General features: G+C 42.6%; 1 protein-coding gene across 1 annotated transcript; it reads right to left on the minus strand.

Moving 5' to 3' along the window:
* Window positions 1-5,389: 5,389 nt before the first annotated feature.
* Window positions 5,390-8,214, minus strand: ch25hl3 (cholesterol 25-hydroxylase like 3). Its single transcript, XM_031569956.2, has 2 exons — window positions 7,416-8,214; window positions 5,390-7,005 (listed from the first exon to the last, which is right to left on the minus strand). Exons 1-2 carry the CDS (start codon window positions 7,853-7,855, stop codon window positions 6,642-6,644), a joined length of 804 nt encoding a protein of 267 aa, XP_031425816.1. The 5' UTR covers window positions 7,856-8,214; the 3' UTR covers window positions 5,390-6,641.
* Window positions 8,215-22,249: the final 14,035 nt, after the last annotated feature.

A 22,249-nucleotide genomic window follows, 5' to 3' on the forward strand; every position in this document is an offset into this window, starting at 1 on the left:
TCACAACATATGGAAGGCCTTGTTTTCCAATCATCTGGGCTCTCAAAGGTTAAACACCTCCCTGTTTTTGCTGCTTTGATACCAAAAGAAGCCTATTTATTGATTAATTTATTAACTTTTATTGTCAAGTTTGTGTAACAGTATATGGTATGCGGACATTTCGAGACTATGCATCATACCCAATTGTATTGTAGAGGGCTTAATCAGAAAGACGTATTTAATTTATGGAATAAATATGTTTTATTTTGTAAGGATTGTTCTCGTTGTTTTCCAATAAAGCCCCTTGTAACACCCTGGCGACAATGTCTTAGTAGTTTTCACACAAGACTTCATATCTAGTGCTAATTTAAGTTAAATGTTTAAAATAGTGACTGTTCGTGGAAAGACCTACAGGTCACTGTCCTCTTCGACTGCCCTCTGAACTGGTGGATAATTTTAGACACAGACTGTCCATATCTAAAGCTTTGGGAAAAAAAGTGGTTGGGGCCTCCATTCAGAAATCTAACTGACCACTGAGAAATGTCAGCTGCCAGGCCATAGTTTACATGTGTCGGACAAATCTAGAGTCATGGGAACCCCACTGGAAGCCCAGCTAATGAACACAATGAATGGTCTGCTTCTTGTCTGATGGACTCCACACCAGGACAGCTTCTCTAAACAGCCTGCTCAACTCCTCTCTGTTTTTGCCAGTGTTAAGGCTAGAGGTAGGTAAAGAATGTATACATTTGGCAGTGTCATGAGCAATTAAAATGTATTTCCCTACGCACATTATTGATGTAAATAAAAAGAATCTCTTTTAAAAAATGTAAGCTATTGTCATGTTTAAAACAGTGTACTTCTTGCACATAAGGAAAGCAAAAAGCTGCACATTCTAATTACCTGTATACGCATTTCCAATGTAATGTACTTATTTGTCAACCTGAAAATATGTTCTATTTTAGAAAAAAGGCCTCTACAGAGAAGCTTTTTTGTTGCACTTGGAGACAGAAACTATTGGCTAGTCATCCTAGTATTCACCAACAGTATCCAGTTGTCTCCTTGGTAGCAGGGCAACAAAACAGCACACCAGGCTCTAGACTGGTATCGCCTCTCTTGACAAAATCGTTAATCTCTCACACACTCTCTTGTCACCTGTCAACAAACCACAAAGTGTGTAGTGGAGGAAACAAACAGAGAATGTTTTGACCAGGCCTCTGGCAATGAGAAGAACATCACAGGCCAGATGATTAAAGCCTAGTCATATACATAACAACCATCACAAGCACACAGCCACCCAGCTTCTCTGGGCAACTAGATTCACAATCACCCCCTTTGAATGTTAAAATACAATCTGTTTACTGTCACTGAGGTCTGACTCCCAATAAAACACGTGCAGACCTTACATTTACACGTTACATAACGATTTGGAGACACTCCACACCAGATCCTTTCATTTAATCAAAAAGGACAAAAGACAGTCAGCGGTGGCCCTTTTATGTTGACCCAGTAACAGAAGGCCCTGCTTAGCCATCCACCTACACATCTTCCAGCTCAACTCGAGAAACTCTTGGTCTGTTACTCAGTCAGGCAGGACTGGTGTTTCGCAATGCGGGACAGAAACAGTGGTGGGAATTTTCCCATTTCTTCTCCATTGGCTGCTAATCAGTCCACGCAAATAGAGCTGCATGTCAGAGGTTAGTCACTTGGTCCAATTATCGCGAAGCAGTGAATGGGCTCACCAGCCCTAAGCCGCTGCTCGTTAATGAAGTATTTACAAGAACTTCTAAAATGTCTCGGCCTGGCCTCTGTCTCCTCATGCTTTGTCTCCCATGGTAGATGTTTAAAGGGGAAGTTATTATTATGTGACGGCGATAACATGCACGCAAACTGACGGCATTTTCTTTCGAAGTACACTGTTGTCATTTACCGGCTCCATATTGCGTTACTGGCGAGGAAACTGCTTTCTTTCCATGGACCTTGGCAGTGCAGTAATCAAAATTAGGCCAAACTAAACAGTGAATTGTATTCTGAGAAGATGTTTAACCCGTCATAGTACAAATTACTTTAGCTGCAAAGTGCTTTGAAGGCGAAGTCATTCATTTCAGTAACATCAGTGCAAATCTTTATCGCGGGTGAGTCAGGACTGCTGTCGTAATGCAGCGCAGTGTGACGCGAGTCTAATTAAGCCTGTCGTCTGTCCCTGGGCATCACACCCCACCATATCTGACCATCTCTCCACAACACCTCCACCCAGCCCAGCGCTCTCATCTTCCCCTCTCCCCCACCCCTGTCATGCCGTGCCCAGTCTGGCCTGGCCTGCCCTGCCCGAGGGGAGACCACACAAAGTTGTCTCCCAAACTTAAGGCCAAGGCCATAAACGTGACTTCACAGTCGTTACAACGTTAATAACCAGAATAATTGGTATTGTTGAGTTGTTAAGTGCAACGTTAAGTGGAGTGCAAAGCAATGTTCAGTAAAAACTGTAACTAGATAACAAGGCTATTGAGGCTTTCACTAAAAAAACGTCATCCCCTGCCAAGCCCAAAGTCGTTACAATTCTAATGATGGCCATTTAGTGAATGTAACATTTAGTTACATGTAATGAATCCAACATCAACAACAAGCAGACTATTAAATCTGGTCAGCATGACAACTCAAGAGCAATATACATAACAGAGTACCAAGGCAGATTTTAAAACAACAACAAATTGCCCACATGTTCTTATTCTGGTGATGATCATCTAATACATGTGCCATGACAGAGGCAATGTTGTGAAGGCAAAGCAGAAACCAAGGAGAGTGTGAGAGAAAGAAGGATAGAAAGAGGGACAGACAGAGAGCATGTAGGGAGGGGGCACCAGAGACAGAGAGAAAGGGAGTGAGAGAGAGTGAGAGAAAGAGAGAGTCGAACGTGGTTATTTACATGAGAGGAAGTGGCCTAATTGCCTGTAATAGAGACAGGGATGGTCTGGCAGAGGGCTGAGGATGCGTCCCCCCATTCAGGCAGCTCCCTGCTCTCTGATCAGGCTGATAATGGGCCTCAGCGCAGAGGGGCCTGAGGATCCGGACCTGCAAGTCGTCCCGCTGGGGGCTCACAGGACCCAGGCTGGGGCTACGTGTGGCTCTGCACCCGTGTAAGTCGCCCCCCTCCACCTCCTCCATCTGCTCTTCCTTGCCATAATCCATCTTATATGGCCACACCTCTGCCAGGACAGACGCGAATACTCCCGAGACCTGTCTGTTCCAACCCCTAGCTTCACGAGACTGCGGGCACATTTGCAGTCCGGTTACAACGTCTTATCTGGGCGCCACATTCACACAGTTGAGTGATTCTCAGGCTGCTTTCTACTGAGAGAGCAAACAAACAAAGGTAATGATATAAATAAAGTGAATAAATGTTTTTACACAGGGGAACACAACAATGAATCATTTCAACATAACACATGATAACATGCCAATATCTGTACATTCTGGAGGTACGAGTAAAACAAGGTTCACCTATCATGCCTCTTTGTGAAGTAATCACTGTCATTAACAAGATCAAGTCTCATGAGTTCAATTCGTGAAATAGATTACAGACCAGTGGTGTACTGGTCACTGCCGGGCAAATCCCAGTGGCTTGCTGCATATGAGGGCCGGTGGGGCCCATCAAAACAACATGTATATTGAGTTTTTACTAGCCCTCTAGCCAGTGCTAGCAGACAAGTGTAGGGTCGAATTTCTTTCCTAGTACATCCCTGTTGCAGCCAAACACTAACCTCTCATTGTGGCAAATTATTTTTATTGTGGCCATGTGTATAATATTAAACATAGATGATGATGTTTGTTGTGGATAAAGGGTTGTGGTGTCACTGGCCTTTGTGCATGGCTCAGCAGGGCCATCCTGTGGTCTGAATGTGGTAGAGCTCCTTTGGACAGACCGCATCCCATCCAACAGAGTGTGTGGCTTTAGTTCAAATAAATCTGACTGTCTACAGTCTAAGCTCAGTTATGAGAGGCAGCTTGGGGAGGGAACAAATCTGTAGTGAAATAAAAGGGCTGAAAATTGCCTGCAATGATTATATACAGCTGGAGGCTATGTGTTAGCTGCCAAGTGCTTAAAGTCAGAGACCAGAGTTTCTAATGATACAAAAATAAAGCTAAAGACCAATTCAATTTCCTGAAAAACTTCAGCCAGCATGAGGGAATAGCCAAGTAGGGCACTGGGTATGCACCCAGTATCTGTCTGTTTTAATGCTATCCTTTGTAAGTAACTGTATGACTACGGCCACTGACACCTTATTTTACATCAAGAACACATGTTTGGAATTACACAGTGGAAGAAAAATACAGGAAAGTGTTGAGAGTGAGTTGACAAGCCCACCTGTTAAAAGTTGTTCTGTATATAATTGTGCTCCTAAACCACAACAGCAACTGGATGACAGAAAGGCATGGCTTGTAACGGGAAAATAAGACTGCCGTCATGTGTTACTAATTACGTGCATTACTATTGTTTTACGACAAGATGGAACATTTCAGCACAAAATGCACATCTGGTTTCACTTTGTGCAGATACAGTACCGGAAGTGTACTAAGCCCAAGTCTTACAAAATCATGCAGTGTCCCTCTGTGGCACAAAGGAAGAGTCTGACATGGCTTGGGACTAATGACCGCATGACCAATCAAAACACTGTGCACAAAATGGGGTTTTACTTTGCCCCCCTTACTCATTCTGCTTCATACCATCCTGTGTGTTTTCTATGAAGGCACTGTATGAGAACCCTGTTTTAGAAGCGTCCTTTCACACAGGACACAACAACTTGGCACAAAAATTGAACAGTGATTCAGAGGCTGACTCAACCTTTGTGTTAGGAGTTTGTAAAGGAAATGAACTCCGCATACAGCCGTCACCAGTCCTTCCACAGCAACTACCTTAAAAAGTGTAAAATAAAGTGTTGAAGCGTAACCTAATAACCAACCTAATATCCATCACATTCACAAGAGACACTTTCACACAGCCGTATAATGTGCTTTAGGATAGCCTTCCATATTCTTCCCTGTCTAGTTCACATAGCACAAACTAAAGACAAAGGTCCCGCAGAGCTCCATGCAATACGTAAGTTATTAAAAGAATATAGCGGTGTGAGAATGGCCCGAGTTGGCCACCCCACGATGTGGTATGTAGGCTGCTGGAATGGGGTTGCAGGTAGGAAGCACACACGGCGCATTTCACCTTCTTACAAGCGGCGTGACTAAAGACTCCCTTATTTTAGTCTGAAATGCCCTTCACTGTGCATATGTATAGCCTGGTATTATGTGGTTCACTGATGTTTCTTGTCATTCTCAGCTCTACAGTGTGAAGCACCACTGAGGGAAACACTAAATCAAGTTCTGCAGATCGCATGTGTCAGGGACTTCAGGCGAGACAGACTTTTCGGTAGCGGAGTTTATTCAGAGGCAGCCAGAAACAGATAACAGGCAAACAGAGTCAAAAGGTAAACTGAAGACGACTGATGATACAACTTAAATGTACTAGGAACAAAGACACAACGCTCAGAAGATTTTCGTAATTACCAAAAACAGTCCGGGGAAGAATTCAAACATAGGAACTACAAAACTAGAAACTCAGAAATATCTTAAACCTGGGAAATACTATGGAGCAAATACGTAACCTTAGAAGGCAATGGAGCAGGAACAAGTGAGTAGGGAGTGAGTGGCCCGGAGCTTGAGTTGGAGTTGGGAGTCCAATTGATTACGTAACTAATACAAAATTGACATATAATTTGTAATCAGTCAGTGACTACTTTTCAAAGTTATCTGACCCAACCCTGTGTACACATCAGATACATTCATTAGGGCTTTGTAAGAATCTGTGAGTTGGGCTGGGTAAGAATCTGGCCTGATACAGGGGTTATGATTCAATATATTGCAATTTACTGCGATACTGTAAGCAAGGACTATAACTTTTATGGTACATTTATTTGTAAAAAAAATAATCCTCTCTTTTATCCCATAAACCCCATAAAATCCAATATATACACATATAAAACAAATAGATGCAATAAAACCAATATAATAAAGATCAGCTACTAAAATCAAATGAATGTGCACTCTGTCTTTCACTACATACTAAAACCTTCCAATTATTTATTGGACATCAATAAAACACTAGTATTTGGCAGACAGTTCAACACTGATCCTTAAAAAATATTCCTGTAAGTGCTTTGCGTTAGCCAAGGCCAGTTCTTCTCATAAGCTCCTGTTTCAAACATCACACACTAAAATCACATTATAGGAGAAAGTCCTCAATTTCCTAATTCCTCCTCCTTCCTCCTCCTCCAGCATCTCTAACCACTCAACATGACTGTGAACTCATGACATTTTTCCAACTCCTTATAATGTGGTCCAGTAGTGTAAGTTAATGAAGGCATGTCCTTGAATGTGCCATTCTATTTGTTTTCATCAAGTTGTATCCATGGTTGTTCTTGTCGTTTGCATGACCTTGATGAAGACAGCACCCACGTTCAGAAAACGGATACAAGTACCACACAGGATACAAGTATCACACAGTGCCCTCCATAGAAGCTCAGGTTCAACCAGTCACACCTCATGGGTCCTTATGTACAAGAAAGTAGAAATGGATACCGGGATGCAACTTTCCAAAATGTTTCAGAACATGAGCTTCATGTCGCTGTCTGTGTCAGTTCTGTCCCAAATATCCAGTCCCAGTGTCTGAAGTATGGTGCATAGTTACCTTTGTACCTTTGGTGATGGGCCTGGTGGTATTGCGCCCCACTAAAACATGGGAGCAGGTGAATGGGCCCCCATGGCAGGTCATAACCACAATGGTCTTCAACGGCGAGATAGGTGTTGAGCAGGTGAAAGAGAGCCTCGCTCAAAGGATGGCATTGCACCAGTGCGGCACTGCCAAGAGCCAGAATCTGGAGTGAGACTAACTCGGCTATGCTGGCATCCTGAGCAGCCAGGGCGAACGTCTCATAGTTCTGGTGATGTGTGCAGTGAACCTGCTGGAACAGCCATGGAACCCTGTGATATACAAAGGATGGAGAATGGAGTGAAACCCTGATAATAACCTGTTAGCTTTGTTAACTATATCAACATGCATAGACATGCACAACTAATATCAATATACTGTCTAGTCAAAGAGCTGTTGCAACAGCTTTATGCAACAGCTCTTTCACCTTTCAGCCTACTGACATGATCGTTATTAAGTAATCATAAAGAACATTAGGCGTTAAGTCATTAAGTGTCTTTTCAGTGGCAAATGTGGCAAATGACACCACTCATCCACATTCAGTTTGTGTATGCTATAAGGTCATCGCCTGAAAATGTAACTAACAAACCTCAATAATTCTTAAATAATTTGAATACAGTGACATGAAAGACGTTATCATCATTACAGTCAATGAAAAATGAATTGCTTCAAAGTGTCTTACCAGTGCATTAAAACATGCCACATGTAGAAAAATGTGTCGAAGAGGAGCAGACACAGGATTATGTCTGTGAGAGCGATGAAGCAAGACGGCGCCTTTTCAGGTAAACTGGGTTCTCGGAGGCTTTGAAAAAGTGCAATAGACGGCAGTATACCCGTCAGGTACTTGAAGAATATTCTCCCAAGGCAGTCAAGCCATCTTCGTATGTGACATGATTCGTAAGCCCTACCACCGATCCTATAGTTATAAATCCATTGGAAACGGCTTCCGAGTAAATCAAGCACCAAATACGGGACGCAGAAAAGAAAGTGGACACAAAACGCGACACATGTGGCCAACAGAGGTGACTGGAATAATACTTGTCTCTTGCGTAAGTGGTCCCAAAGCGACTGAAGCAACGGTTCTGAATATCTGTCAGCTAACAAGCATGTATCATTCATCATTCTGTTTTAGAATGTAAACTGAATACAGCTCAATCTCAAATCGACCCTTGCGTTTTCACGAATCACGCCTTCCACATTTAAGTCATCGGCAAAGTAACTGACGGAAAAAAGAAACCGAAATTGAAGGGGAAAGGGGGAGACGATCTCCCCAAAAAACACGCTTAGACTGTTTCAAGATGGTATGACAATGGGTTATTATCGGGGCCAGTAGCCCATCCCTTAACGAAAGGACAGAAGAACGAAGTGACACTACCCAAAAAAAAACATTCTTTTGAAAATGGTACGTGTTATGGTTTATTCTGATAATTAGTATGCAAGGAAGAACCTGACTTTCCAAGTCAAATGTTACAGGAAATCCCCCTTTGATCTTGTATTATGTAATCACCTTGCTTTAGCTATTTTCATAGTAACTGAAATGACTTTCAGGTCAGGTCACAACAAGAATATCTCAAGTATTTAGTCTTGATCGTCAAGAAAACATGATGTTGCCCTTGTACATGGAACATTTTATAGGGGACATACTATGAAAATGCAAACTTTGTAGTGCAAGTGAAGTGAAGCTGGCCCCCCTGTCATCCAAAATATCAAAATAGCACTGCTGTTCGTTTGTGCTGGTTTGTGCCGTAGAAATTATCGTTTGTGCTATTAAGGGTTTTGAGTAATTAAAAAAATATATATATTATTTTTTTATTTTATTTATTATTATTATTTTTTAAATGTTTTATTGTAAAACAGGTCCTCCCCAGACCTTCAGTGCTCAGGTGGGCTATCTCCCGGGCCTTTCTGTGTGGAGTTTGCATGTTCTCCCCATGTTCACAAGGGGTTTCCTCCACTAAGAACCCCAACAGAAAAAACATGCAAAATAATAGAACACATGTTAAAAATGTCCAAAGATGTACAGTTCACTTCACCTGGTCCCCGGGCGCTACAAGCTGCCCACTGCTCCTGGGGGGTCCTTGAAGAAGGACGGTCCAGGATGGGAAAAAGCAGAAAATAAATTCACTGCGACCTCATGCCTGCCTGCGTGTGTGTGGGTCCTGTGTCGCCTCCATATATGCACGTGTGTGTTCCAGGGTGTCGTGTATGCCATTAAAAACCTGACAAAGGTCTTAATTATTTGTATTATTATATCTGCTTTTGTGTATATGGAATTTGCCAAATAATATAATCAAATTAGTTATGAATTCAAAATTGTTATTCTTATGAACAAAATAAGAGATTACCCTTTTACAGTCAATTTTAACATTAATTTTAGTTTTACACAATACATATCTTTCAATCTGAGTCCAAAAGGTAAGTAAGTGAACATGAGCAGTGGTAGAACAGATGAGTTAAAGATTCAGAATCCCTATTACATAAGGAGCATTTATTTTCAATATCTAAAAATTTTGATAAATACAAATGTGTTACATATATATTGTGTAAAATTTTAATGTGCACTTGTTTAATTTTATTAGCCATACAAAATTTGTATGGCAAAAGCCAAGCTCTTTGCCAGTCAATGTCATTAAAGATGTTATTCCAGAAAGCTTTCCCTCTGGGACTAATCTTCCTTTTTTCAAATAATGTGCATTTAATATCCATAATGGCTATACCATTTACAAACAAGAGGGGTTCTATCCTTAGTACTTCTTGAAATTGGAGGTGACTCTTCAACAGGTGGATAGGCCATTAGGAATGGCTTTGATCACAGAGTTAAATTCTTTACCAGTTACAGGAAAGGACTTAATGAGAAGGAATCGATCATAGCTAAGCAATAAACCATTGGTGTCAAATAGATCATTTACATATAATATACCTCCATCAAACCACTTCTGCCTGAAAATTGACTTTTTACCAACAGTTATGTTAACATTATTTCATATGATTGTTTTGTGTGGGGAAAAGTTGTGTGTGTAACATAATTTCCACCCTAGGAGGGCCTGTTGAATACATTTGGATAATTTTATGGGCAATTTGGTAGTCTTATAATTACAGGTGAGTAGAAAGTGAAAACAGCCCAATTGTTTGGGGTTTTGAGTAATTGAAAATTAAATTTTCTGGCCAGTGACATCACTCAGCCTCCCCGTCCACGACCAAATCTCATCAAAATAGTCTCAATCGTTTGTGCTACGTTTGTGCTGGTTTGTGCTGTTAAAAGAAACTTTTGTGCTGCTATATATCTAGGCTAATCATGCTGGGCCCTACGGCAGTGCACCTATGACCATCCAAATCTACCGGTATTTCTACTTTATCCAGACAGTTAGTAGTCTCACTTTAAGACAGATATGGTATAAAGCTCTGAAAGAAAACTTATCAGGTAATTAGGCAAACTCAACTGTATAACTGAACAAAATACATGTTGTAGGCCTATACTATATGAACATACAACACAGTTGTGAAATTCCTTAAGTGTCATCTCTAAAACGTTGGGGAGGGCACAAAATGCTACCTAATCTGGTTCTCCGTTCCTGAGGTGCGTGTGCTTCACTGGCAGGTGTGTTTGCCACAGGATCTGGTGCATTGTCCATTGTTTGGAGATGCAGGCTCATTTGCCCCAGGCTCACATCTCCGATAGACATAAGGCAGTGAAGCTGAGAGTGCCGTGAGCTGGGAGCCAACACTCTGATTGGGCCCAGCCTGGATGGCCTCAGGAGTAGTGGTGGCCAAGTTACAAGTCCATGGTGAACGGTAGGGCTTCAGGCGATTATAGTGAACCACTTTAGGCTTTGCCCTCGGGTCCAGTTGGTCTTGTAGGTTGTAATCAACTCCAATTTCCCCTGAGGATGAGTCAAGGCGTTGCAGTACTTTGAAAGGTCCAGTCCATCTGGGAGATAACTTGTGTCTGGCAAGTGCAGGAAGATTGACACATGTAGCCTGTGCACCAGGCTAGGACTAGGTCCCTTAGTCTCTCTCTGCCCTGAGCGCTCTCTTCCTAGTGCCAATCACGTCACTAATTGGGGGGTGGAGTGGGCATCTGGTAGGCCATCTAAATGCTTTCGAGGCAGGCGTATATATAGACACCTAGGGGTCCTTACACCGGGATGTTGTCACTCTGCTGCCGGCACCAGTGTGAGGAAGCCATGCTGTGGGTGCGGTCTTGCTCGTGTGTGTGTGGGAGCAGACGCTGACCGAACCGTGTTTTACCAGTGTTTGCGTGACCATCTCCCTATACAAGCAACCGCTGGGTATTGTGGCTGCCGTGGGGTACCTGCTACAAACGCAGTGTTCCTCACTGACTAACGTGAGCGGCAGACGTGTTTAACGGCAATGGGAATTGTTAGTTGCTGTTCTCTACATGTACGAGTGTGGTGATTTATAGCTTGACGAGCTTGTGGTTTGTTTTTCCTCTAGCCTGTGATTGTAACTAGTATTGTAAGTGAGAGTGCAGGTATTGTACATCACAGGCTAGAGTGGTTTCTTTTTTTATTCATTTGTTTTGTCCCCCCTCCCTCTCGTGTAGCCAGCCTCGGTGGTGGTGGAGCCAGGGTAACATACAGGGCCCTTTTGAGAAGGTAATCTCCCTAGTTCCCCCCTCTTGCACTCAATGGGTATCTTAGACGTGTGACGGGAAGTTGCTGTGAAGTGTAAAGTCTAAAGTCCTTAAATCAAGTTTATCAGAGTGACATTAAGTTGCAGTGTGTCTATAGACAGATCACGTGTGATATTGGGACCCTAACCCTTCTATTGGTGGTTCTCATTGTCCTCTCTGGCTCCTGTGCGGTCAGCTTGGCGATCCCCCCCCCCCCCCCCCCCTGTATGTACTGTTTATGTATTTTATACTTACCTGTTGACCAACCAAACCAACACCTAGACCATGCATTAATAAAAGATTGTATTTTTATACTTTTCTAAGAACCTGTGTCTGTACAGATTATTGGGACAGAGTTCCCCTTGCTCTGGCAATAGCACAGACAGATGTATTTCAAGGGGTGGTGTAGTCAGCTGTACACTAGGGGGGAGCTACACACACAAGGTTACCTGCTTCATAAGCATTGTGCCTCATGTGACGGTCATAATAATACTTCTGTTTAGCACCTGCCATAGCTATGTTGTCTGCTACCATGTTAAATGCAGAATAAAGTCTGTGTCTCACAACCGTGGCATATTCACCAGGGGTTCCAGGTGTAGCATTTGTAGCCATTGGCAAGTCCCGAAGGATGATGTCTGCCGGCAAACGAGCTTCTCTACCATGTCAGAAAGAAAGGAGTGTGACTAGTTGATAAATGCACACTTGTATTATATGCAAACCCAACATGGCGTAGATAATCATCCCATTCACCCCCTTTGCTGTAGAGGAACTTGGCTAACTAGTCTTTAATAGAGCGGTCGGCTGGTTCTACCATACCATCTGACATAGGATGATAGGCGGTTGTCCGTGTCTTGTGAATTCCAAGGTGTCTGCATAACTCTTTGACCAAATCCGAGTCAAACTGGTGGCCTTAATCTGTGTACAGACTGCATGTGTCTACTGATGTAGTACTCAAACAAACATTTTGCGACTGTTGTTGCTGGTTGGTCAGGCAGTGCATATAAATCCATATATTTTGTAAAGTAATCCATCACAACTAGTATGAATGGTTACCCTTATGAATGAGTGGCAGTTCAGTGAAGTCAGCAGCAATTTTCTCAAAAGGCCTACTTGTCACTATGTTTTGCATTGGGGCCTGCTGGTGTGGAATCGGTGGCCTGCGTGCCTCACAAGCAGTACACTGGAGACACCACTGGGTGATGTCTGTGCTCATATGGGGCCAATAATACAGAGTTACTGCATTCTGTAGTGTTCTTTTGCTTCCAAAATGTCCAGATAGTGAATGTCCATGTAACATCTTAAAAACTTCATTCTGCAACCTATTTGGGACCACCGCTTGACATACAGGGTCACCTGGAGGGGGCCGGCCCCTACGACACAAGATGGAATCCACAATGACAAGTCTGGGAAACTCTCTCCAGTAGTGGCACAGCTCAGACCTCTCGCCCTTCAGATGTGAAAAGGGTGGTCTAGTGTCATTCAAGACCAATTCACTGATGGTTTTCAGGATAGGATCTTCCTTTTGGGCATCCCGAAGGGTGTTTCTGTCTATGTCATTGGGTACAGGGTCAGCCGCGACAGGCTGTACTGACAAAGTCAATCCAGTACGTTCTGGTGACGCAGTCGTAGGACTGACACTCTTTGTTTGTTCCGACACGGAGTTCACAGATACGGTCTACCTTATAGGCATACTGTCTTCGTTCATACATGGACGCCGTGATAGGGAGTCAGCATTGCAGTGTTTAAGACCTTGTTTGTGTTCAATTGTCCAGTTATATGGGTCTATTTTGAGTGCCCATCTCGCCCTGCGCCCAGTCGGATCACCATCCAAGGCCATCTTTCTCAATCCTAGGAGAGGTTTGTGGTCTGCAATGATTCGGAATGGATGACCCGTGAGGTACTGGCGGAAATGCCGTATGGACCACACAATGGCCTACATTGACCACCATCTCTCAGTTGATGTGAGGGTATGGCTGCCATAGGCAATGACATGTTCCCTGCTGCTATCATTTAACTGTGAGAGCACACATCCAATAGAGGTGTTAGAGGCATCAGTAAAAAGCAAGAATTCTTTAGAGAAATCTGGATATGCCAGAATGGCAGTATGTGTGAGGGCATACATTAGTTCTTCAAGTCATTTGGAGTCTTGCTGAACACATCAGTGTATGACAGTAACAGAGATTTAAGTTCAGAAAACTGAGAATCTGTAAGACTACCACACTTCACGTCAAACTGTAGTAACTTGGCCAAAGACACGACCACCAAGAATGATGTATCGAGTTGTAGCTTTATATGAAATAGCAGATGTAGCATGACAGGTACTTTTCTCGTGCACACAGAAGCAGAGGAAGTGCAAAGCTGGTGTTACTTTATACTAGAGCTCCGCCTAGTGGTATAACAAAAGACTGACATTGTAAATCGTATATCGTAAACAGTACCACACTCCTCCCCCACTAAATTCCAACATTCCACTAATACAAATAAACTTGGAAAATTAAAGCTAATTTAGTGTTATTTTCTTTTATACACCTTAACTTTAACAACATAACTATTTGGCATACCCACTTACAACTAGCACATGCACATTCAATTCAAGTTTGTCTGTCTGGAGGTTTTCGAGCACGCTGTGACCTGCACACTATCTCCGGTGCTGTAGCTTGCACTGCCAGTGTAGGGGTTTTGGGTGGTTCAGGTGCCGGGGTCACAGGAGGTGTCTGTGGGTCCATAGTCAACTGTCCCTCCTCTCCAGGGGGCGCAGACACTTCCCAGAGTGACCTTTCCTCTGGTGATACTCCCACAGTAGTCTGACAACATATGAGAGAGGACCTCTCTGCGTCAGAATAACCCCAGGTAGCCATTTCTGATTAGAGTTGCTGCTGAAATTTCTCATATAGATATTGTCACCTGGTTTCTCTCTTGTGCATGTTGATCATGCCCCTCCTTCTGCTTTTTTTCTGCTTTCTCATCACCGTGGCCTTTATGTCTGGACGCAGTAGGTCCAACTTTGACTTAGGCCTACGCCCGGTCAACATCTCTGCAGGAGTACGTGCAGTAGTGGTCTGTGGCGTCAGGTGGTATTTAAACAGGAAACGTGAAAGCCTTAGAGAGTCACCTTTCATTTGCTTCAGACCCTCCTTGACCGTCTGGACAACTCGCTCCGCCAATCCATTCGAGGCTGGGTGGAAAGGAGCTGTATGAACATGCCTAATTCCATTCTGTTCCATGAACTCACTAAACAGCTCACTGGTGAACGTCGGATCATTATCCATGACAACAGTGTCAGGCAACCCATGAATTGCAAATATTTGTCTGAGCTTTTGGGTTTGGTTTTGGGTGCTGTTATGTTGCTCATGATGTGCGTTTCTATCCACTTGGAGTGGGCATCCACCATTATGACAAACATTTCCCCCAATGAACGGGCCAGCAAAGTCCAGATGTAGTCTAGACCAGGGGTGGTCTGGCCACACCCAAGGATGCAAAGGGGGTGGTGGCGACATGTGCTGATTAGACTGAAATTGTGTGCATGATTTTACCTTGTTCTCCAGGTCCAAATCTATCTTTGGCCACCAGACATAGGACCTTGCCAGGCTGTTCATTCGCGACACACTCGGATGGGTCTCATGTTTCTCTTCCACAATCTGTGAGCGATCTGGGGGAGGGACGACTACCCTCGCATCCCAGAAAAATGCAGCCATCCTGTAGGCTGAGTTCGGTCTTGCGTTTGGCATATGGTTTCAATTCCTCACTGTCAACCAAACTGGGCCAGCCCAGTAAATCAGGTAAATCTTTACTTTGGACAGCACTGGGTCTCTCTCTGTCCACTGCTTGACTTGGGCTGCCTTTACAGGTGTCTGTGACAACTTTTCCAATGAAAAAACAGTCTCTGGAGGCACATATGTTGAGACAGGTGTCTCTGGCAATGGCAGGCGACTCAACGCATCAGCGTTTGCGTTGTCCTTCCCTGCTCTGCACTCTATGGTGTACTGGTAGGCTGACAAGATGAGTGCCCACCGTTGGATTCTGGCTGACGCTAGCGGCGGAATGCAGCGCGTTTCACTGAACAGGCTCATCAGTGATTTATGGTCGGTGTAGATCTTGAAAACACGCCCATATAAGTACTGATGAAAACGCTTTACTGCAAAAGCAATGGTTCTTCACCCTCCAGTCAGGGCCTCCAACCAGATGCCAAAATCTTGTTGAAGTACGTAACTGGCCATCCCCACAAACAGCGTTTATTGGGTTGTGCTCGTTTGTTAAAGATTTCTCAGTCATAGCCGCCCTACTTCATACTCTGACTCAAAAGGGTGCTGTGTTTCATTGGTCCTGTAAGTGTGACGATGCCTTCCAGTCTCTAAAACATGCTTTGACTAACCCCCCTATTGTGGCTCATCCTGTATTTGCCTCTTCTTGTTCAGGGTCTGTGTGACGGAGCGCATGGTGAACGTCACGGCAGCGATGCACTGCCTCCATTTACGGACATATGTGCGAGTGCAAATGTTTGCCTATGTGTGTTTCATGTCTGTTATTCGTGTCCTTATAACGTTTTTATATGTTTGGTATCCATGTCATTCATCATACACAACGTGAATAATACTAGCGCTATTTCCAACCATTACACCTCTTTACCGTTTAAAAACATCCATACTTTCTTTTTTCTGTTAAAATAACCCACGTTACAATGTCTTGTCTCATAAATGTTCCGTTTATTTAGTTTAAAATGTTACATCAAACTTTCATATTGCATAGTTCGTCTTACCATTGTTCAGTGTCTCGTTTGTTTAGAGAATGTCCGGCGCCTAACAGCTGGTTTAAAGATGTTATGACTTCCGGGTTAACCGGAAATTAACCGTTGTTAGTAGTTTATATGATGTTACATGACTAGTTGGCTATGCCTTCAGCTAGCAAGTATGCTTGAAATATGTTTCTGCAATTTTCCAGCAATTTGGAACAATGTTTTGTGGCTGTTTAAGCCTAATGGTTTTGCCTGCCTGAGACACCCCTAGATGCTTCTGTATATTGGCATGCGCCAATTGTAGGGGCGTGTTTAGGCATTATTTAAACATGGTTCTTCAGTCTTTCGGGAGAGCTGGTGATGTCGAGACGCAAGTCTTAGAGCTCTGAGAATGTATCTGTTGACCAGTGATTGTGGTTATATTAGTCAGCTGACTGCCTATTTGATTAATTGTTTGTGACTATTATGTCAATTCATTTTCTGTATTGAAAAGTATATATTTTTTTAAATTAGTATTTTCATTATTATTTCTGCCTTATTGGCCATCATTGGGAAAAAATTTAAATTCCCATCTTCTACAACTTAACCTCTGATGGAGATAATTTCCAAACACTGTTAATGACTTAAGAATATAATAATCAAGTGCCTTGTATTATTAATTACCTTATATGAATCATGTACTTATGTAAGCAGGAACATGGCTTTTCTGTGTTTCTGCGTGTGTGTAACTTAGAATATTAGGTGCCACTTAGTCTGTACATGTACAAGAGCATGTTTAGACCAGAAGTGATAAGAAGGTTCGAACTGTGCTTCTTCCGACCTTGCAAAACTTCCATCCTTGCCTCGGATATCAGAAATCCACCACGTGGTTATCTCGCTGAACGCTCAACTTCTGTCTATATAAACCTTGTGCGATGTGTTTATCAGGGCTTCACTTTCATACTTGTTTTGTGAGTGAGCCCAATTGCAATTGTTGTTTGTCTAATAAATGTACTTATATGCAGCTCCGGAGTCCTGAGGTAAATAGGGTGAATTTTCACCTAACATATTTGGGGGCTCGTGTCCGGGATTCCAACAACCTCATCGACTCTCCACGCTGGGCTAATCATCAGGACCTGAACCGTACGGAGGCTTACGAGACTCCGTTTTTCTTAAGACCTCAACCTTGAATTGGAAGGAGGCCAGGGCCTGCCAGCATGGAGAGCCGAGAGTGAAGGAATTGAATTGAACTATGGGGGGTGGACTCCGAGCTGTTTGTGAGTATATTGTTTAGTTGTTGAAAATGAACGCCACTATATGGTTCTTGTTTGTTTTTGTTTGTATATACTTGTCTTCAAGTGGGGTTGAGACTAACTTTTTGCATGTTTGCTGCGGGGTGTAAAGGGGAACAACGGTTCGATAGGACTTTTTCTTGCATGCCTCGTGTGTTGAAACAAATTGCTAAAGTTAGAGAGACTCCTGTTTTGTAGTTTTCATGTTCTTGGAGCGCTAAAAGTGCTGAATGCTATAATCCTCCTCACCTTCTTGTCCCCTGATAAGGGAAAAGAGACAGAAGGGTAGCGTTCATTTTGGAAACGACTAAAGGTTATAAGTAAATAGAAGCCTGTTGCCAAGGAAGGTTAGCGCGCGCAAATCGATTATAAGTACTGTTCACCTTCTTGTCCCCTGATAAGGGAAAGAGACGGAAGGGTATCGTTCGCTGAGGGAACGCTAAAGGTTATATCAAAGCGCTGTCCACCTCCAGATGGAAGGTGACATCTGAAGTTGAAAACTCTCTAGGCCTATTTCTCCGGATTTTTCTGTATATTTGCCTGTTCGCCTTGGTTGAAGGGAACTAACTTCTCAAATTTCTGTTTTCCTGTGGGATCTCCTGATAAAATAATCCGGAGTGAGAATAATACTACAAAATGGGAAACAAGCAATCTAAAAAAGAAAAAGACATATCCCAGTTAGAAGGAGATATGAAACATATGGAAATACAAGCAAATGCTGACTGTGCAAACATACTGACGAACTTTTTACCATGGGTAAAACACAGATAATTGTAGTCATAATTTATGTAATTAAAGATTTCGCATTACTGAGATGCCTTGACCCGGAACCAGTAGGGGACTGATCACCCCAGGGAAATTCCCTGGCCTCAACCTCCTCACAAAACGAGAGAGACGGGGGCCCTCTGGTCGGGCTCGGGTTGACTCAGCATTGCGATCTCAAGAACAAACTATGAGAGTCTGAAAATAGAAACATAACTAACCCTAGTGTGAAGAATAAGATAAAGTTAATTTAAAAGATCAGTTATTATTAGAGGTAATAAGAGAAATACATAAAATAACTTACAAATGGGAAAAAGTGCGTCAAAATCAGAAGACGCACATGATAATGGCAATAAGAGGTGATTTAAAATGTCTACAACAAGAAGAAAATTGTAACACTGATATGAAAATGTTTTTACATTATTGGTTGCGCCAAACAGAGCAAAGCTTACGGTAATGGTGGCAAGAAAGCCAATGATTTTTTGTTTTGTTTTGTTTTGTTTTGTTTTGTGTGACTCTGATTACTCTAATTAGATGCCCAGAACAGTAAGGTTGTAAGAAGAAAGAGACATATAAAAGAGTCTGAAAAAGAGAGATATTTAAAAAATACAGATTATGTTTCAAAAACATGCCCTACAAACTTATTAGGAAGAGATGTGATATGGGTTGGGCATTAGAATTGTTCCAACAATACATGGGTTTTAGAATAAATTAAACAATGGTGTCTCAAAATATTACTATGTATAGAATATACACTGTTTAGCCCCAAAAAGATTTAAAGAGAAATTGAAGCCTGTCACACTAACTACATTAACCTAGACTGATGCATTGGACTAACACAGACTGGGTGGGGGTTGAGTGCTGGCTCAAAAGAATATGCTGTTCCTCCAGATAAGAAGACCTGTAAACAACATACCCTGGTGTTGTTAAGATTTTTAGCAGAAACAAGGCCACAAAATTTGCAGCTATGGCCCACTAAAATAAAGCTATCTTTAAAAAGCACCACAGCCACAGACAAAGAAATAAAGTATGTCTTAGCACATCCAGGACATGACAAAGCCATTCGTACAAACTGTAGACTGTAAAAAAAAAAAAGAAAGTTATATAACATCTGTGTTAATGGATAAGTGGGGACTTAAAGTTGATACCAGTGGCATACTATTCAACACGGCTAGATCCAGTAGCCCAAGCAATGTCTGAATGTTTACAAGCAGTAGTGGCTGCAGGCCTCTGCTCCTATTGTACTAAACAGACACTTACACTGAAAGTTACTTATTTCTTTTAAATTTTTTATTTTTTGTTTGCTCACTCAGCCTCGTATCAATATTGAGCACTGCGTGACATTTAACCCAGTTACACTTTTACTTACAGCAGAGAACAGATAAAACTATGGCAGCCAGAGCTGACCTACAAGATAAGTCTTTTCCAGAAGCTGATTTAACTATTGTTTGTTGATGGTTCAAGCAAATAAACCTTGAACGCATAGCCACTACTTCCACACTATTCCGCACAAGCAGCAGAACTGATTTCCCTGATTGCGCATACACACATGCAAAAGACCCGGTTTCATTAGGAAACCAAAAAGCTGACAAGGCCACAAACCAGGTTGCACTACAACAACCATCAGACACGTACACAATTGAAGAATTAGATCTCACAATACTAAAAGATATGCTGTAATATTGAGCCATGGTGAAAACATGCCTCAATAAGTGGGGATAGTAAGCATATATTTATACTTCTTATATATATTTTATGAGAAATATGTTTAATCATTCATTATTGATTTTATTGAGTTAAATCCCAACGAAAGAAAGAAATATTGTAACAACTGCTACTGTCAACACCTACCGCAGTCAAAATAGCTGAGAGAGCCACGTGGATACTTCTGGCTCAATGCAAACGGGTAAGCCTGCACACGACTGAGGCAGAGGAATAAAGATCATCTTTCTTTGCTGTTTCCAGGGTGTGCCCACTGTGACAGAAGACCAGCCTACAAAGGGGTTTAGATGTTTAGATTCTATTCGTCTCAACCGCTGGCAGAAGATACAGTACTGTCCTGGGGGATTAGAACCTAGTGGAAATTGTGGAGTAAGAGGTCTCTTCCTCTGCAAGGTCATAGGAGGTTACGGAAAGTGGGCCAGAGGATGTGAGGGACTCTTAGCAACGACTGTAGGATTTTACATTGTTGTTCTAGTAACATACTTATGAATGATACAGCAAACACAGGCCCTGGACGAATATCCACGATGGGGCCTGGCTAAAGATCATCCGTGATGGAAATGGGTGAATCAGACCGTCAGAACGCAAGTACCACAAGTTAGTTTAGTCTGTTTAGTCTGTGCAGGGCCCAGGATGCCGACCAAACCACTCCTGGCGACCCCTGTACCTTATGAATATAGAATAGCGGGGATGTGTTTGAATGGCAGACTTCTAGAAGTACAGGATATAGCCATAGCTGATAAGTGGGGATGGTGAATTAAGAGCTACACTACCTGTGGGTTGGTCTGAGCCTTGTGCTAGAACAATGTTGGTACAACCTTTTCAGATTTCCCCCAGGTCCAAGACTCACCAGTACCTGAGGAACGTTCCAATGCATTCCGTACGAGGGAGGAGAGAAGCAGGGGATGACAGCGGGATCTGGTCCGATGGCCTGGGCATTCCCTGAGGCATTCCAGACCACTACAAAGCCTTGAACCCAGCAGCCAATGGCCTGGCATCTACCCTCTGCCCCTGGTGCGTCATCGGAACACACACAGATTGGATTAACTTCCTTTACTACGCTGAGATGAAGTTCCAAAACCTGACCAGAGACAGACTACAAAAGATCAGAGAAGAACTACACGCCAACTCCAGGTTAACGCGGCAAAACACAACCGTGCTTGAAATTCGCACTGCCATGAATGGAGGCATTTGTGTCATGCTTGGTACTGACCAATGTTGCACATATGTCCCTGATAACACCCGATAATGGGAAAGCCTTAGATCTGATCCTACAAAAGATGCAAAAAGTTGTCCAACAGAATGCCTGATGGGGAACAGGGCCTTCAAGGACACAGCAAAGAAACCTTGTTTGAATGTTATCTGAAGCCTAGGCGAGCTAATGACACACACACAGTCGACATCCACTATGTTGGCCTACAAATGCAAAGTATACAAATGTGTGATGAGAAATATGATGACATTTTAAATGATTAACTTATCGAGTGATGTTCAGTAATGATCTCCGAATGTTCCGAAAATCCATGTGATGAAGCTCAGAGTGATGATTTTGAGGTTATCCATTGAAATTGATAATTGACGAATTAAGAAAGATGATTTGTGATTTTGATTTGAATTGTGATTTTGATTGTGATTCTGAATTATCCATTGAAACGGATAAAAGGAGGGACTGATGGAGATAATTTCCAAACACTGTTAATGACTTAAGAATATAATAATCAAGTGCCTTGTATTATTAATTACCTTATATGAATCATGTACTTATGTAAGCAGGAACATGGCTTTTCTGTGTTTCTGCGTGTGTGTAACTTAGAATATTAGGTGCCACTTAGTCTGTACATGTACAAGAGCATGTTTAGACCAGAAGTGATAAGAAGGTTCGAACTGTGCTTCTTCCGACCTTGCAAAACTTCCATCCTTGCCTCGGATATCAGAAATCCACCACGTGGTTATCTCGCTGAACGCTCAACTTCTGTCTATATAAACCTTGTGCGATGTGTTTATCAGGGCTTCACTTTCATACTTGTTTTGTGAGTGAGCCCAATTGCAATTGTTGTTTGTCTAATAAATGTACTTATATGCAGCTCCGGAGTCCTGAGGTAAATAGGGTGAATTTTCACCTAACAACCTCCTAAGTCCTCCTGAGAGTTTTTCCATCTTGCTCAAACCGCACAAACACATCTACCCATCAGTCTGACTCTGGTTTAAAACGGTGTGGGTACACCGTTGTCTCAGTCTCCATCCATATTTTCCCTAAAATACAAGTTTCTATTGTAGGTCCACCCGTGAATGAGGGGGGAGGGGTTAGCTGGCTCATTAGCATTAGGCGCTCAGAACAGGTCACTCTGAGCAGGGCTGTTTTAGGCAGGGTAAAAGGGTGCTGGTTTTAAATTATC

The sequence above is a fragment of the Clupea harengus genome, chromosome 7 (assembly GCF_900700415.2).
Source record: "Clupea harengus chromosome 7, Ch_v2.0.2, whole genome shotgun sequence".
Lineage (NCBI taxonomy): Eukaryota > Metazoa > Chordata > Actinopteri > Clupeiformes > Clupeidae > Clupea > Clupea harengus.